At 47.4% G+C, this 18890-nt stretch overlaps 1 protein-coding gene across 7 annotated transcripts in view; it reads left to right on the forward strand.

Annotated features, from left to right (window-relative positions):
- Window positions 1–2064: 2064 nt before the first annotated feature.
- Window positions 2065–18890, forward strand: part of GMPR (guanosine monophosphate reductase) — a 73414-nt gene continuing 56588 nt past the window's right edge. Inside the window, exons 1-5 of one of the 7 annotated variants that reach the window (XM_073331984.2) lie at window positions 2500–2583; window positions 7037–7167; window positions 8349–8468; window positions 9258–9341; window positions 10243–10416. In XM_073331984.2, coding sequence (XP_073188085.1) covers window positions 7120–7167; window positions 8349–8468; window positions 9258–9341; window positions 10243–10416 — 426 coding nt within the window. In that variant the 5' untranslated portion in view covers window positions 2500–2583; window positions 7037–7119. Of the gene's footprint in view, window positions 2584–3011; window positions 3095–6135; window positions 7168–8348; window positions 8469–9257; window positions 9342–10242; window positions 10417–18890 lie in introns of those variants that run through there. The other 6 variants (XM_073331983.2, XM_073331987.2, XM_073331981.2 and 3 more) reach the window with 6 other exon arrangements.

Here is an 18890-nt window from a genome sequence, read left to right on the forward strand (position 1 = left end):
CTTTGAGTTTGCGCCAGAGCAATGGTGCTGGAACAATTCGTATAGTGGGGGTGCTGATGGCAGAAACCATGTATTTAGGTTGTTATTACTACTTCAAGCTAACGGGTGCAGCAGCACCCCTAGTTCCAGCACTTATGGCCTGCAGTGTCCACATGGAGGAGTTACAGTACAGCACTTTGGTGTACACTGATATTCACACCCCTTAGTCTGAATTGCGGGGCAGTGTAGACAAGCCAACAGTTTCAGTGTAGCTGCACCTGTATTTCCCTCTCTCACGTTGGACGCCCCAAAAATGGAGACACGCAAAATTAGTTGCTACTTTTGCAAATCTAGTCCACAGTGCTGAGCAATATTGCTTTATCTGGGAGACACCAGCAACCACTGCCATAAGAGCCATGCTGAGGGCAGAGGATCTGCTGGGCTGTATGCAACTTGGAGATAAAGAAGGCAGTGTCATGTGGCTCTGCAACACATCTGCTTTTTGCTTGGAAAAAGAAGCCCGTGGTGAATGTCATGTTCCACTCTCCAGCTATGGGCAATATAAGCCTTATATTGCTCCCACCAAAGTCAGTGGCAAAACTGCCATTGACTCCAGTTTAATAGATCTTTAAGACCAGAAGGGATTGCTTTGATGAACAAGTCTAACCTCCTGTATTACATGCCATAGAATTTCAGTCAGTTAATTCTGTACTCAGCCTAACTTAATGGAAGGCAGAATAGGCCCAAAATATCATCTCTTTGCTATGGCGCTTTTTTCATTTAAACTTGTCTAACAGCTCCTAATATTTTAAAAAAATAGATAAGTAAACCAGTTTCAGCCTAATTGATATTTCAGAGGGCCAAAAGTACCCTTACCTCCCCATACCCACCAAAATTGGGGTGTATGTACAAGGGAAACTCCAAATGACTGATGGTGCTACTAAGATGTAGTAATCAACCAGCTGCAGGTTTCATCTACATTTCTACTCTGTGACTGCAAGGCTGTAACAGAACAAACACACATTAGTTTGTGTAACAGTTCCTACACTTCACTCACCATCAGTTTTCCTTTCAGGTAGGAGTTACACAACTCAGCCTAGTAAATAGACATGGGCCTGAGCTGCAAAGCTTGGGTCGTCGCTGAATTTCACCACAGCTCAGGGACCATCAGGGCTAGGGTTTTGGTCAGCCCTTTATAAAGAGATAGGGATTAACTGCAAAGGTCAGGTCCAGATCCGAGCTTCCCAGCGTCTTGTAGAGTTCCAGATTCAGGAAGATGGCTTGCCTCCAGGCCTACACCTGGCTACATTACTTGGCTGAGAGCTTAATTATGCTTGTGCCCCACAGGCAGGACGGGTTTCAGAGTAGCAGCCATGTTCGCTTGTATTCGCAAAAAGAAAAGGAGGACTTGTGGCACCTTAGAGACTAACCAATTTATTTGAGCATAAGCTTTCGTGAGCTACAGCTCACTTCATCGGACGGTCACTCTCCTCCCTTGGATGCACAGAGCATTGGCTTCACTAAGCACAGCCAGCGGGGAGGAGGAGTTTCACACCCTCACTTCTCTCAGAGCTGCTCTCCTGTGTGAAGGCTGCAGCAGAGAGCACAGAAGAAAAGATCAAAGAGGGAAAAACCAGTAGTCAGAAGGGAAGGACAAGAGAGTAGCCAGCCACTGAAGTCTAAACGCGAATGACTGCCTCAGAACAGAGGAAATGAGGTCAGGCCCTAATGCCAAGTGCTGGAGGAACTAGGGACGCGGTTTCCCCGAAATCTTAAACAAAGGAGCTGCACAATTGTTAAAGAAACACTGAACAAGGCCTGCCCCCAACAAGGAGTGTCCCCATTTAAAACAAGCAGCACGGGGGGGCTGGGGGGGGGGGAGATACCAAGGCAGGGGCCCCGCAGCCGCCCGCTCTTCCTCCGCCGGGGAATGCAGCTTCAAAGGAAAGTCTGAGCCCCCGCTGCCACAAGTGACGTTTCACAAGCGGATGGCGGCAGCCCAGCCCGAGGAACACGCAGACCCGGCCCCCCGGCGCGCGTACAGCTCTCCCTCTCTACACAGCCGGAGCTTGGTCCCGTGGGCGGGGAGCGGCCGCCTCCCCCCGTGGTGCGCCCTCCCCGCGCCGCGGCGCCCGCGCGCTCCAGCGCGTGACGCCTCGCTCCCGCCCACGGCCCCGCTCAGCTGAATGCGGAGCGCCCTGCGGCAGCGCTCTGCAGCCACACGCCGCCCCGCGCCCAGCCCCAGCCCGCGGAGCCAGACACACACGGGCGGGCGAAAAGGGGGAGGCCGAGCAGCAGCTGCCATTGTGCCGTGCAGCGGCGCGTGCTAAAAACAGCCCCCCTCCCTCGGCTGTCCTAATAAAGCTCGGGCGCTTGAGCAGCGGCTCTTGGCGCCCTATAAAAACCCTCCCTGCAAAGGGCGCGGGCTCGGCTCGGCACCAGACGCGGAGCGGCGGCCGCAAGAAAGCGCATCCGCGCAGCTGGGGTGGGGGGGAGCCCCCCCACCGTCCCGGCGAGATGCCCCACGTAGAAGCGGATCTCAAACTGGACTTTCATGACGTCCTGCTCAGACCTAAGAGAAGCAGCCTCAAAAGCAGAGCCGAGGTGGGGGCATTCAAACCGAGCATGCTGGGGGGGGGTGGATGGGTGGGGGGGGGGGCTGTCCTTCTGTAGCGTTAACTTCGCAGCCGCTGTCTCGCGGTCGTTTTTATTCCCCAGGCTACGCAGGGTTACCCGGGGACCGCGATTTCACAGAAGCGGCCCTTGTGCAGCCGCGGTTGGAAAGGCGGCCGCTGCTCGCGGAGAGGTGCCGGGAGCGCTGCTGATCCGAGCGCGGACTTGAAGCCTAAAGAGTGCTCGGACCTTGGCCTGCGCCCGGCGCTGCTTTCTCCTGGCAGGTGCCTCGGCGGGTTTTTGCAGCGCCCCGGGTGGGGCGAGAGACGGTGACCCAGAGCGTCACGCCCCGGCAGCGCGCAGGGAACAGCTGCGCCGCTACACCAGCGGCGGGACGCTTCCCCTCCCCGGGGGTCTGGTTACGAACCCGGCGTCCCGGGGCGGGCAGGAAAACACCAGCAGCCAAGGGAGGGCGGAAGGTGCACGTGCCAATCCGTACACGGTGAGCTGGTGGAGAGCCCCAGTTACGAACAAAGCAGGAGGGGAGATTTTGAATGCCGTGGTGCCATTGAATTGGCTCTGCCTGTCAGAGGGCTGGGATCCTGTTCAGCTGGCAACCCTAGAAACTGGCCGCTTCTTTCTCCGCTCTGTAAAAAATCCCTGCAGTCTGACCAGTTCCGGGTGTGTAACGGCACCGCCACAGCTGAGCTGGTTCTCAGTAACTGCAGCATATGCAGCTCTCAGTAATCGGACTGCGGATCATTATTAGCCAGTCAAAGCATTTCCATAATGCTGCATGCTGAGTAACCTTGCCACTGATTAGGGGAAACCCCACAAAACTCTGCATCAGCTATGAACTCACAACAAACATGGCCGCCTCATCTTGTGACACCATTCACCCCACCTCACCCCAGATGTCAAACACCATGTGATTAATACAGGCATTGCACTGGGTTGGGGAAGGGCGGGAGGATTCAGCCTTCAACAAGGGGCAAAGGAGGTAGTGAGACGAATGGGATCAGGAGGGAAAGGAGTCAAAGGGAGAGGTGGCTGGATTTGTTATGGCCAGGAATTCTGAGAGCTAATCCAAGCAGAAGCATTTCACCAGGAATGCAGGAATAAGGCTAAAGAGTCCATCTCAGTATGATGATAACTTGAGAAGTGCTCCCTTTCAATTCAGTAATAATGGTATCCTGGGCTAATTTACTCATTGCCCTTTTTACTTCTGCCCTCATAAGTATGGAGGAGCACCTTTGACCATTTTCAGTAGTTCACTTAAGCAGAGTGAAGATTCCTCTTCAAAAATAAATGCAGTGGCCTGGCAAACAGGTGGAGCTGATGGCTGTGGGGCTGAGGGTCTCCTTTACTTACTTATTTATTTATTTATTTAAATGCAGGGTTTTGTATATTAGCTGCATGCATGGGGGAAGGAGGGGTTGATCAGGGAATGGGAAAAGCTAGAAGAACCAGGGCCAATAAGGGAGAGTTACCTCAGGGGAGCATGATGAATGGCAAAAAGCATTTCATGTCATGAGGGCTCAGTGAAAGCTGATGAAGGTTAAGAAATTGGACACCATCACTGAGGCTGTAGCAACAGCTATTGACAGTACCTGAGAGAGCCAAATCTGAAACGGTGTCAGTCCTGCTTCAAAACAAGAGTACTGTATAAATAAATAGCGCTGGCAAGGGAACAGAGGCTGCTTACTACAGTGCCTGATACCCAACAAGTTGCTGCTTTGAAGTTTAAATTAACAGTGCCTGGCTAAGCTGTTTGAGTGTCTTATTCTACACAGACAGCACTTTACTTAATAGCTGGGAGTAAGTCACCTTCACAGAGGGACAGTATGGCAAAGTGGGCGGTGTACATTCCTTTCCCTGGCTCGTTGGCAGTGTCATCTTTTATTCTTGTTACTTTTCCTTGTCTTTGCTTCCTGGAGTTACTCCCTCCTTTTAGAGAGAAGGAACCAAAATTCGGAAGCTCGAATTCAGATTTTGAAAAAAAGGTATGGGTAGAGAGGGGGAGTTGCATGGGCCAGGGGCTTGCTAGGGTACAGAATCATTCACCCAGAGGGCATGGCTTTCATATCAAACTTGGGTTGGGAATAGCTGGAAGTTGTTAGCATCAGATGGTTGTGGGTGTCCTTGCTGAAGTGAATCCATGGTCTCACTACAGTTATTTGGGGGAAGCAGAGATGTGCATGGGTCCCAACATTTGCATTTGGGCACAACTGGAGGGTATTCAGGTTTGGCAGTCAGGCAGGCCCAACTGTGCTGCTGGACTTGGCCACTGTCTGATTTCTCCTCTTCTCTCCCCTCCCTGCACAGACAACATAGTTGAGGTCTTTCACCTTGACCACTAGAGTGGGGGTGGGTGGGGGCTGAGCCAATGGTGCATTCCTCTTAGCCTTCCCCAGGGAGGAGACAGTGCACAGGACAATTCATTTTCTCCCCTTTCCTCCTTCCACCCACACTGTCTGATCAGGAGGTGGGAGAGAGCCCAATATCTGCTGGGTCTTTAAGAGCAAGGTACACATTGATCAGTACTCCCTTCTGCCTGCACTACAATTTAGGATCAGGCAGAGCTAATAAGAGTATTGATCTGTGTGCCATATGACTACGTTTTCTGAGTACCTTGAACATCAGTAATGCAGGGTATGGTGGATATTTGTCCAAACTCAAATATCGCTAATATTCCAGATATGACCAATATTAATTTCAGCTCTCACCTCTGCTGGGCAGGTGGCACATGACAAAAACACCTTCACCACGGTTGGCACAAAGCCCCTTTTTGGCCCTCTTAGGAGAAGGGCCAGGGCCAGTATAGAATGGAGGCTGCACCGCTCTCTCGCTCTTACGGGTCACTCCAATTTCAGGCTGACATATGCTTATCGGACAATGCTTGGGAAGCTTACGCTGCTGCTACCTGTGCTGGATTTTATTCTGAGGCCTTTCCATTTTGAGGGTTGCCAGTCCAGTATCTTTCAGGAAGACTAGCCATTGGTTTAAAATTGTAAACTGAAAGAAGGCTGGAGAGCTGCATGAAACTGAGAGAGCTGTTCTTCCACTTACCTTAACGTCAAAACTCCTTTCCTGTAAAGTAGGGTAATCCGCACATTGCAGTGTGGCTGCTACCAGTGCCCTCGTTCCTGGAAAAATGGGGCAGCCTGTTCACAGTAGATGGCTTTTTTTTTTTTTTGGTTGGTTGGTTGGTTTTACATTTTTTTCTAAGTGTACTTTCCCATTGGTGAAAAGTTGCTGGATTAACAGCCCTGGAGACTGAAGTCTTTTCTCTCTAGATACACAGGAAAAGAGCCTCATTGGTAGATTCGGGATTGCAAGCTTCCTCCACAACAGCCCTGTCAATACAGCATTATCCCTGGAAATGTCATTGTACACCTGGAGTAACGTGAGAAAGACACGCAGCACCTATCTGGGTCATTTCAGAGATGGATTAATCCGTGGAAGTGAGGCGCCCTGGAAGAAGAAAGGTCTTGTGGTTCAGGCACAGGTTTACAGCTTGCCCTGTGTCTTGGTGCTCTTCAGATGAGCATTTCCTTTCCTCCTCTTTTCATGCCAATTTGAATGGGCATTTGGCTTGTATATTCGTTTAGAGCAGTGGTTTTCAGACTGTGCTCTGTTATCTCTTCCTGTTCCCAGCTTCTAAATTGCATTAAAAGTAGTACAAATACATTAAATGCTTTGCTAATATTAGCTTTCCCATGTGGCAGAAATTGCCATATGAATATTATGTGATTGCGAATGGGAGGCTGGGTGGGTCTACATGATTGCCTTGAGGATCAACTCCCGTTCCATTTACAATCTCTCTGTTAAGATGTAAACTTCTATTTGGGATTGTAAGCTCTTTAGGGGAAAGACCTTTCTTTTCCTTGTTATGTATTTGTAGAGCCTAACACAATAAGGTACTCAGCAGTGCCTGAGGCCCCTAGGTGCGACTGAAATAATAAATAATGTGGTTCACATTGAGAAAAAGTCTGATAACTCCTGACTTAAAGCTCCAAAGAGCCTGTAAGCAAACTGTCAGTCAGGTGTTCTTATGGTATCTGTGGTGGTGGGCATTTTACCTCATTTCAGCTCTTTGAAGCATCTCTCAGGTGAAGGTTGAAGAGTGGAAAACGTAGAGACCAATGAAGGAGTCTCAGCAGTATGTGGGGAGATCGTTCACAGATTAACTCAATGTCTTAGTATTGTGCGTTTATGTTAACATTTTCTATTGGGGAGTGCTAAATGAGAGAGATGCTCTTTATATTTAAGAATTGTTTAGATCAAATGTATTGTTATCATGAGCTCTTGTTTTCTGTTTAGGAAATAATACAGTTTCCTGGGCTGAATAAACTCTGAGGCTAACATATTTATAAAAAATAAATGGCTGAAGGCCTCAGTTTATTTGCCCAGGATATGGTGGTGATTTTTAATATATTCTTAGTATTGCAGTAGTTACAACCAGGATCCTATTGTACGGCACAATGAACATACACTGTAGATACTGAACAAAAAGTCTCTGAGTTCATGGGAAGCAACTTCAAGTTATTATCATGCTGCTACTTTTCACTAAAGGTCAGGAGTGAAATCCTAGCTCCATGGAAGCCAGTGGGAGTTTTGCCAGTGAAGCCAGGATTTCACCCATTTTTAAATGAAAGAGTAGAAAAATATCAGTATAGGTTGACAAACTGCTGAGAGGTTAATCGTTTATAAATAGGGCCCTACCGAATTCACGGTCCATTTTGGTCAATTTCACAGTCAGAGGATTTTAAAAATTGTAAATGTCATGATTTCAGCTATTTAAATCTGAAATGTGGTGGTGTTTGTAATTTGTAGGAGTTCTGACCCAAAAAGGAGTTGTGGGGGGGATCGCAAGGTTATTTATTGTAGGGGGCTTTGCAATACTGCTACCATTACTTCTGTGCTGCTGCTGGTGGCAGCGCTGCCTGAAGAGCTGGGCAGCTGGAGAGCAATGGTTGCAGGCCAGGAGCCCAGCTCTGCAGGCAGAGCCACCAGCAGCAGCACAGAAGTAAGGATGACATGGTATGGTATTGCCACCCTGACTTCTGCGCTGCTGGTGGCGGGGCACTGCCTTCAGAGCTGGGTGCCTGACAACAGCAGCCGCTCTCTGGCGGCCCAGCTCTGAAGTCAATGCTGAAATAAGGGTGGCAATACCGCAACCCTTCTAAAATAACTTTGTGACACACCCACCCCCCCCACTCCTCCCCCGCAACTCCCTTTTGGGTCAGGACCTGCAATTTGAGAAAAGCTGCTGTCCTGTCCTCTCTGGTGAAATCAGTATAGTATAGGGTAAAAGCACACAAGACCAGATTTCATGGTCATTAATTTGGTAAGGCCCTATTTATAAAATAATTCAAAATCATCTTGACCCTTCCCTATTCCCATCAGCTCCTATCACTTCTCATTTTAATTTCTTCCCTACCTCCTTTTCCCCCTTCCAGTTTCCTTCCCTACATGTCAACAAGACTCTTCTCCTTATCATAGCCACAATATTCTGTTTTATGACATTTTCATTCTCAGCTGGTAGGCAGAGGTAGGAATACTTCCAAAGGAAGCAAACAATGGTACATATAAGAGTACTGCGGGGATGAGTTAGAGGCTGGGTTGAATTCTGCTCCCGCTGAAATCAGTGGCAAAACTCCTGTTGTCTCTATGCTGTATATAATTGTGACAGCTTGGGCGTAATCTCTGTTGGTCTAAAGGTACTTACCAGAATTTGCATTCATTACTCACAGGTAGATCTCAGGCGCACCTTCATATTCCGCAACTCCAAACAAACTTACACAGGGATCCCCATTATGGTGGCAAATATGGACACCGTGGGCACGTTTGAAATGGCAAAGGTGATGACTAAAGTAAGTGCTGACTTTCCTCTTTCTCTGCAAAAGCTAGGAAACCATTTGTTTGGTGACAGAATGTCCTATAATAAGGCAATTACATAATTTAGATATGTGCCTTGGGAGTTGGGATACAAAGGGAACCGCTATCATAAAATCAAGAACAGGATGGTAAAATCTTAAGACAATGTCTTCACTGCAAAAAGAGGTGTTTTTTCACATCAAGATACCTAACCCAAGATAGTGCTCTGCATGTAAAAGCCTAGTGGGCACAAGGCACAGGTAATTTTTACCTTGATGTAGGTAATTGAGGTCACCCAATTGGGGTGGGGATAGAATTGATGTTATCAGAACCCTTTAGTGACATTACAACCTTCTATGACAGAAGAATTGCTTCTCTATTGTTTCTATTTATAAATCTGATTAGCTGCAAAGATTTTGATCATGCAGGTTATCTAGTAGTACAGCTACTGAAATCAGAACTCATTAGTTAATTGGCCTCTAGCCTCATGACTCACAACACATCCATAGTGAGCAAGAAATTGAGAATACACTGTACAGCTGCATGCTTAATGGTAGATTATTGCTTATTTAGTTACTGATCCTGCATGGTGCTAAGCACTCTGAACTCTCACTGAAGAGGGATCAGGATCAAGCCCTAATTCATTATTATTTCAAGCAAGATGAATATAAAAGTAAGACACAGTGACATGTCATAGTGCTAAGTTTGCCACTGAAGAATGGGAAAAGAAGAGATGACTAACTTGGATGTTAATATCAGTTTGCTTGTTTCTTTTCTTTTTCTAGCATGCAATGTTCACTGCTATTCAGAAGCATTATTCTCTGGAAGAATGGAAACTGTTTGCAGTCGATCACCCAGAATGCCTTGAGGTATATTCCCATATTATAAGCTCATTCTGTCCTGCCTTAGAGCAGCCTATGCAGGGTTATGAAAGTCATTCCTTTATGGAAAATAATGCCCATGGCATTGTTCTCTTGACGTTGCACAAGGTGTTTCATTACCTGTGGCTCACTTTTAAATGATATTTTAATTATGAGGGGCTTGTCGAAAGGCCAACCTATCACTTAGGCTCAACAGCTTTTTTCATATATAGTACGAGAGTAGGGGTAGGCCCCAAGGAATATACTCTGTCTGAACACTTTGGCACTTAAATTACATACCTTACAGATCGATTGAAAGCACATTTTGTGTTGCACAGTGATTGCAGTAATGTCATCTGATGCTTAAATGCTGACTTGCTCTGTAGCCTTGGATCTCTGCTGAGGTTCTGTGAGCCAGCAGCTGTGGAAGCTATTTTTTTCTGTGAGGACATAGTGAGGATGTAGATTAAGGGAGGATTGAGTGAATTGACAGGTCCATGCCCTATTCTCTAAGGGATCCCCAAAGTTTGCAACTCTGTCTTTTTGGAATTATACAAACTGGTGAGGGTTCCTGTGGTTTTTGTTGATCTGGGCAACTCAGATGATAATGGTTGCCCATGAAAGAGTCCACTTATACATTTCACATTAGTTTATAGGCCATTTAAATGTAAATAGGGTTTATAATATGCCACTACTGCTGTATTGAAGAAGAGCCTCAAAACAAAGTGTAGGTAACTGGTTGGTTTGTCCAGCTATGGTATTTATTTCTGTATGATTTTACATAACAGAGCACTCAATAGCTTCCATGGGTTTCTATGGAAGCTTTCCCAGGGTGGGTGGAAACAGATGCAAGAACTGTGCACTTGTCTGATCTCTAAGAGCTGCTGATCATTTTTCTCTCTCTCTCCAGCATGTAGCAGTGAGCTCAGGCAGTGGGAAGGACGACTTGGACAGGCTTACAAGTATTCTGGAGGCCATTCCTCTTATCAAGTACATCTGCCTGGATGTGGCCAATGGATATTCAGAGCACTTTGTGGAATCTGTGAAAACTGTCCATGCCAAGTTTCCAAATCACACCATCATGGTAGGTGGGTAGAAGAGGGGTATTGTGGTTATCGTCCTAAATAGGGCTCAATTTTTCCTGATACTGGGTAGTTATGCCAGACTAGCACTTCTGGTGCAGCCCCATCTATTTCTGCAGGATCTAAGTCCTCATTAACAAAATAGAGGGGCCTGAAGTTCTGCTGATTTACCTCTGCTGAAAGTCTCACCCTTAAATTCCTATCTTTGTGGTTGCAAAGATAATCTTCCCCACATGAACAAATACAGTGCTGTCTTCCTGAGCCCGAGGACACGGGAAGTAGCTCTATGACGGTTTGATCTGCCCCCATTCGTCTCAGAAGGGTGTTGACCAGGAAGCCAAATGATGGCAGTTTAATAAAACGTCAGTGTTGTCACTTTTCAGAGTAGCAGCCGTGTTAGTCTGTATCCACAAAAAGAAAAGGAGTACTTGTGGCACCTTAGAGACTAACAAATTTATTTGAGCATAAGCTTTCGTGAGCTACAGTTCACTTTATCGGATGTGTTTCACTACTAATCAGATTAGTAGAAATGTTCATTGTTTACTCTGAGATTGTGGTTAGAATTTGGAATTGTGGGCAGAGTTTGGATTAAGTTTTTCTCCAACCTCCTTCCACACCGACTCTGACCTTCACTCATAAATTTTGTAGTTTCGCCTTCCATGTCAGTGGTTCCAAGCGGAGTTCCACAGAGCACTTCTTGCTGGTAGTGTGCACAGAGCTGGCTGGTCAAATGGTGCTGGCTCCTCGTTTCGAGCAACTAAATTACATCAAAGGCATCTAAACATAGATTAAATACTTTCCTAATATTGTTGTACTGGGTCAGCAGTTGCTGTAGTTGCCAGAGGAAATGTTAGGGTATGTCTACACTATGAAATTAGGTCGCATTTATTGAAGTCGGTTTTGTATAAAGCGTTTTTATACAGTCGATTGTGTGTGTCCCCACACAAATGCTCTCAGTGCATGTAGTCAGCGGAAAGTGTCCACAGTACCGAGGCAACCATCAACTTCCGGAGCGTTGCACTGTGGGTAGCTATCCCACAGTTCCTGCAGTCTCTGCCACCCATTTGAATTCTGGGTAGACATCCCAGTGCCTGATGGGGCTAAAACATTGTTGTGGGTAGTTCTGGGTACACATCGTCAGGCCCCCCTTCCCTCCCTCCTTCCGTGAAAGCAAGGGCAGACAATCGTTTTGCGCCTTTTTTCTTGAGTTACCTGTGCAGACGCCATACCACGGCAAGCATGGAGCTCGCTCAGCTAACCGTCACCGTACGTCTCCTGGGTGCTGGCAGACGTGGTACTGCATTGCTACGTAGCAGCAGTTTATTGCCTTTTGGCAGCAGACAGTGCAGTATGACTGGTAGCCGTCGTCGACGTAGTCCTGGGTGCTCTTTTAACCGACCTCGATGAGGTCAGGGGCGCCTGGGCAAATGGGAGTGACTCAGCCAGGTCATTTCCCTTTTAAGTTTCGTCTCATGGTGATTGAGTCCTACCGGCAGTGCACTGTCTTTTAATCTGCAGCCAGCAGAAGACGATGGTCAGCAGTCATACTGCACCGTCTTCTGCCGAGCACCCAGGAGATAACGATGGCTAGCAGTCGTACTGCACAGTCTGCTGCCAGCAAGATGTGTAAAGATAGATGAAGTGGATCAAAACAAGAAATAGATCAGATTTGTTTTGTATTCATTTTCTCCTCCGTGAAATCAACTGCCTGCTAAACCCAGTTTTGCGTTCTATCCTTGAGGTTTTGAGTTATATCCTTGAGGGGGCCATTCTGTTTCTCGCAAAGCCACCGCCTTTGTTGATTTTAATTCCCTGTAAGCCAATCCTGTAAGCCATGTTGTCAGTCGCCCCTCCCTCCGTCAGGGCAACAGCAGACAATCGTTCCACACCTTTTTTCTGTGCGGATGCCGTACCACGGCAAGCATGGAGCCTGCTCAGATCACTTTGGCAATTAGGAGCACATTAAACACCACACGCATTATCCAGCAGTATATGCAACACCAGAACCTGGCAAAGCGAAACCGGGCGAGTAGGCGACGTCAGCGCGATGACAAGAGTGACGGGGACATGGACACAGACTTCTCTCAAAGCATGGGCCCTGGCAATGTGGGCATCATGGTGCTAATGGGGCAGGTTCATGCGGTGGAACAGCAATTCTGGGCCTGGGAAACAAGCACAGACTGGTGGGACGATTCCCAGTGGCTCCGAAACTTTTGCATGCGTAAGGGCACTTTCATGGATCTTTGACTTGCTTTCCCCTGCCCTGAAGCGCAAGAATATCAAGATGAGAGCAGCCCTCACAGTTGAGAAGCGAGTGGCAATAGCCCTGTGGAAGCTTGCAACGCCAGACAGCTACCGGTCAGTTGGGAATCATTTTGGAGTGGGCAAATCTACTGTGGGGCTGCTGTGATGCAAGTAGCCCATGCAATCAAAGATCTGCTGATATCAAGAGTAGTGACCCTGGGAAATGTGCAGGTCATAGTGGATGGCTTCGCTGCAATGGGATTCCCTAACTGTGGTGGGGCGATAGACAGAACCCATATCCCTATCTTGGCACTGGAGCACCAAGCCAGCGAGTACATAAACCGCAAGGGGTACTTTTCAGTAGTGCTGCAGGCATTGGTGGATCACAAGGGACGTTTCACCAACATCAATGTGGGATGGCCGGGAAAGGTACATGACGCTCGCATCTTCAGGAACTGTGGTCTGTTTCAAAAGCTGCAGGAAGGGACTTTATTCCCAGACCAGAAAATAACTGTTGGGGATGTTGAAATGCCTATAGTTATCCTTGGGGACCTAGCCTACCCCTTAATGCCATGGCTCATGAAGCCGTACACAGGCAGCCTGGACAGTAGTCAGGAGCTGCTCAATTAAAGGCTGAGCAAGTGCAGAATGGTGGTAGAATGTGCCTTTGGACATTTAAAAGCACGCTGGCGCACTTTACTGACTCGGTTAGAGCTTAGCGAAACCAATATTCCCACTGTTATTACTGCTTGCTGTGTGCTCCACAATATCTGTGAGAGTAAGGAGGAGACGTTTATGGCGGAGTGGGAGGTTGAGGCAAATCGCCTGGCTGCTGGTTACGCACAGCCGGACACCATGGCGATTAGAAGAGCACAGGAGGGCGCAGTGCGCATCAGAGAAGCTTTGAAAACCAATTTCATGACTAGCCAGGCTACAGTGTGAAAGTTCTGTTTGTTTCTCCTTGATGTAACCCCCCGTATCTTGGTTCACTCTTCTTCCCTATAAGCTAATCACCCTCCCTTCGATCACTGCTTGCAGAGGCAATAAAGTCATTATTGCTTCACATTCATGCATTCTTTATTAATTCATCACACAAATAGGGGGATAACTACCAAGGTAGCACCAGGACGGGTGGTGGAGGAGAGAAGCACCAGGAGGGGTGGTGGAGGAGGGAAGGACAAGGCCACACAGCACTTTAGAAGTTTAAAACTTATTGAATGCTAGCCTTCTGTTGCTTAGGTAGTCCTTGGGAGTGGGGTGGCTGGTTGGCCGGAGGCCCCCCACTGCCGCCTTGGGCATCTGGGTGAGGAGGCTATGGAACTTGGGGAGGAGGGCTGTTGGTTACACAGGAGCTGTAGCAGCGGTCTGTGCTCCTGCTGCCTTTCCTGCAGCTGAACCATATACTGCCTCCTCTCATCACACTGCTGCCACCTTTCAGCTTCAGCCCACCACTTAGGCTGAAGAGAGTATCACCTCTCCTCCTGGTCAATTTGTGCTTTCCTCCACTCTGACATTGTCTGCTTCCACGCATTTGTCTGCGCTCTGTCACTGTGGGAGGACAGCATGAGCTCAGAGAACATTTCATCATGAGTGTTTTTTTTTTTCTCCTTCTGATCTTCGCTAGTCTCTGGGAAGGAGAAGATCCTGTGATCCTTGAAACACATGCAGCTGGTGGAGGAAATAAAGGGACAGTGGTATTTAAAAAGACACATTTTATAGAACAATGGGTACACTCTTTTTCACGGGTAAACCGTGCTGTTAACATTACATACATAACACATGTGCTTTCATTCCAAGATCGCATTTTGCCTCCCCCAAGCGCATGGCTAGCACCTCCACACTCCCCATGGCTAACAGCAGGGAACATTTCTGTTCAGCCACAGGCAAACAGACCAGCAGGAACGGGCACCTCTGAGTGTCCCCTGAAGAAAAGCACCCTATTTCAACCAGGTGACCATGAATGATAACATCTGTTCTTTATCTCTCTGTGGTATCCTCAGGAGAGTGATGTTTGAACACCAGCAAACATACACTGCAATGCTTTGTTCTACAATGATTCCCAAGTACATGCTACTGGCCTGGAGTGGTAAAGTGTCCTACTATGGTGGATGGAATACAGCTGCCCTCCCCAGAAACCTTTTGCAAAGGCTTTGGGAGTACATCCAGGAGAGCTGCGAATGCCAGGGCAAATTAAACGTGCTTGCTTTTAAACCATGTATACTATTTTAGAAGGTACACTCTCCAGAGGTCCCTTCTCCGCCTGGCAGGTCCAGGAGGCAGCCTTGAGTGGGTTCGGGGAGTACTAGCTCCATGTCCAGGGTGAGAAACAGTTCCTAGCTGTCAGGAAAACTGGTTTCTCTGCTTGCTTGCTGTGAGCTATCTACAACCTCATTGTCATCATCTTCTTCATCCCCAAAACCTGCTTCCATGTTGCCTCCATCTCCATTGAAGGAGTCAAACAACATGGCTGGGGTAGTGGTGGCTGAACCCCCTAAAGTGGCATGCAGCTCATCATAGAAGCAGCATGTTTAGGGCTCTGACCCAGAGCGGCCGTTCGCCTCTCTGGTTTTCTGGTTGGCTGGCCTCAGCTCCATAAGTTTCACGCGGCACTGCTTCGGGTCTCTGTTATGGCCTCTGTCCTTCATGTCCTGGGAGATTTTGACAAATGTTTTGGCATTTCGAAAACTGGAACAGAGTTCTGATAGCACGGATTCCTCTCCCCATACAGCGATCAGATCCCATACCTCCCGTTCAGTCCATGCTGGAGCTCTTTTGCAATTCTGGGACTCCATCATGGTCACCTCTGCTGATGAGCTCTTCATGGTCACCTGCAGCTTGCCACGCTGGCCAAACAGGAAATTGAAATTCAAAAGTTCGGCGGCCTTTTCCTATCTACCTGGCCAGTGCATCTGAGTTGAGAGTGCTGTCCAGAGCGGTCACAATGGAGCACTCTGGGATAGCTCCCGGAGGCCAGTACCGTCGAATTGTGTCCACAGTACCCCAAATTCGACCCAGCAAGGCTGATTTCAGCGCTAATCCCCTTGTCGGGGGTGGAGTAAGGAAATCGATTTTTAAGAGCCCTTTAAGTCGAAAAAAAGGGATTCGTCATGTGGACGGGTGCAGGATTAAATCGATTTAACACTGCTAAATTTGACCTCAACTCCTAGTGTAGACCTTAGGCACTCAAAGGGGAGGTGTCAGTCCAGTGAATGGAGCTGCCACTGAGGGGACTTCACCAAGGCGTGCCGATCCCTTTTCAGTCCACTATGCTGTATCCCTTCTGTCCCATAAGTGCTAATGAGTAGGGAGCTTGTGCAGAAGAGGGCACCATGCGGAGAGCATATGTACACTCTTGATAGCATCATGCCTGCAGCAGAACCACACCGATTCTGCTGCCAGTGGTCCTCAGTGGCCAAGGAGCAGGGGGCTGAATTTGTTCCTTAGAGAGCAGCAAAGGCTCTGGTATTAGAATGATTAGCTGTCTCTTAAAGCTTTCAGCCTTTCTTCAAACTAACACAAAAGAAATCATTTGCATGGACAAGACCTTGTTATTCTTTCATGCCAGGCACAAAGCTCCTCCACCACACCCTTAAAATAACTGGGAAAAAAAAGGTCATAACCAGATTATCCTGCTTGAAGCAGAGAATGGAGCTGCATGTTCATACAACTCAGGGGAGCCCATGTTCTTCTGGCCCACAGGAGATGAAGCTGCAGTGGAAAATGGGACAGGGAGGAGGGGAAAGAACATGAAAGAAAAAGGGACTCAGCGTTCTTGCCTGCTGAGATCTGGCTTGTAAATGGGAAGATTGTGCTGGAGCGCCCATGGGTACCTGGGTAACCATCGCCTCACAAGCAGGCCCACTGCCACAGTGACTAGATAAGATGCACATGTATGTCCCAATTCTGCCTTCTTTGCACATGCACAACTCTCAGTGACTTTGATAGGAGTTTGTGGGTATGCAAAGAGGGCAGGATTGGGCCCTGGAGGGACTGACTTCAGTTTTTGAATGAATGTCTTTATTTCTGATGAACAGCAAAGGAGTAGCTCACAATATTATTATTTGTATTCCAGTAGTATGGAGCAACCCCAGCTGAGATCAGGGCCCCATTGTCCAAACACATAAGATACAGTCCCTGCTCGGAATAGCTTACAATCTAAATACACAGAGAAAACATTACTGTTTCCATTTTATAGATGGAAACTGAGAAATTAAGTGACTTGCCCTGGGTAAAGCAGGAAATCAGTGGCAGACCCAAGAGTTGAGTCCAAATGCCTTAATCATATCCTTTCTTAGCTACCTTCTTGCTCTCTGCAGTTTCTCTACTGTTGTCATTAAAATTATTATTTATGATAATTGTCATGTTTTAGTAACACCACCACATCTATAGTCCTGGCTCACTATATCTGAATGACACTAGCCTACATGAGGGTGGCTGCTTTTCTGATCACCTGCAGAGATACATTTCTCCTAAAAACCTATGAACAAATTCAGGGGGATTCCTCCCTCTTGAAAGCCTCCATACATTCCTAACCCTTCAAATGTCCCGACAGCCTGCAAAGTCTGTGAGTCAGCTCTACCCCATCCTCAAAAGCAGTTTGAAGAAACAAATTTATGCTTCTGTTTTACCCCTGCAGTGTTCTCTGTGTTCTTTTGGGCTCAAAGTGAAAGCTCCAGCCCTTAACTACTAGGTCTAAAAATAACTGTGTTTTAATAGCTGAAAGTGATCCCCAGGACCTTGCAGGCTGCCCTGTTCATTCTCCTCAGAATGACCCCCACAGTTGGCTCACACTAGGAGTGCAGTACAAAACTGTAACACGAACCAGAGTCTCAGGAGGGAATGTTTGTTCCCAGGGGTCATGTAACAGGTTCAGCTGTGGGTCTGTAATGAACTGTGCAAGGCAGCGACAGCTCCTACACTATATATCCTGGGGCTCCTCATTGGCTTTTGCCCTGTGTGCCGATGGAAGGATGTCTGTTGGAGAGTGGGATATGTTTTTATAATCAATTTGGCATGCTGTCTTCTCCTTTTGAATACCTAGCTCTGACATAGCCCTTTTTATCCATATATCTCAGAGCACTTCAGAAAGCAGTTCAGTCTCATTATTCACATGACAGGTAGGGAAACGAAGGCACAGAGAGGCAAAGTGATGTGCCTGCGGTTATCCAGCAGGACAGAAACAGACCTGGGAATAGATCCCAGGCCTCCTGAGTTGCAACCTAGCACCCTGTCCAGTAGATCTCATGGCCTCCCAGTGTCAGGGTATTAGTACAGTGTTTTGTTTATCAGCAGCATAGAATCAGGAAGTTAGGGCCTGATCGTACACTCATTGAAGTCAGTGTCAAAACTCCTGTTGGCTTAAATGGTGGAAGATCCTTTCCTTACAGAGGGAAATCTAGTTCATGTTTACCAATCTAGTTTTAAATGTCCCAAATGGTAGGATTTCCATCATTTTCATTGGAAGACTATTACATGGCCTAATATATGTCTCTGCCAGTAGGTTTTTTCTGGTATTCATCCTGAATGTGTCTTTTTTTTAATTCTCTCCCATTACTCCTAATGATACCACTGTGCACCATTCAAATTAATTCATCTCCATCCTTGGTTTTTACATTAAAACTGCTAGAACATTTCCCTTGAGTTGTGCTTACATAGCTCTTCGGACTGACTGTGTTTGGTGACTTCATTGTCCACAAATATGACATCTAGTTTTGGATCTACTCAGAATATCATGGCTACTATAATAGTCATAGTGGGACTGTCTCAAGTGGTTCCTGGCTCATCGTGCCAAGAGGGGCACAGTCATGATCTGGTGTTTTGGCCTTGGATTAGAGGTAGGAAGGTAGAGCTAGAGGAGGTTGTACCTCCTAGGCGCGTCCTCTCACCTTGATCCATTGCCATTTGCCAGTGGTCTTTTAGCCAGCTTTCAATCAGCATGGCAGTGCTCCTCCCTAAGTCAATGGGAGATAATAAAAGCAAAAAGTGGAAATAACTACAACTCCACAACCCAAAAAACACCACCTCCGGGAGAAACCATGACACCAGGACCCAGCACATGGATTCTGCATGACACCCCAATATAATTAACCTATCAACATTACCCCTAGCTAGAGCTGAATTATTTGTATTTTCCAAAGGACTGAACTTCTCCCCCAGCATAGAACCTGACACTATAGTAATGTGGAGAACTAAAAGAATTCTTTCACAACACAGACACCACCACCCACAACTA

The sequence above is a fragment of the Lepidochelys kempii genome, chromosome 2 (genome assembly GCF_965140285.1).
Source record: "Lepidochelys kempii isolate rLepKem1 chromosome 2, rLepKem1.hap1, whole genome shotgun sequence".
NCBI classification, from domain to species: Eukaryota; Metazoa; Chordata; order Testudines; family Cheloniidae; genus Lepidochelys; species Lepidochelys kempii.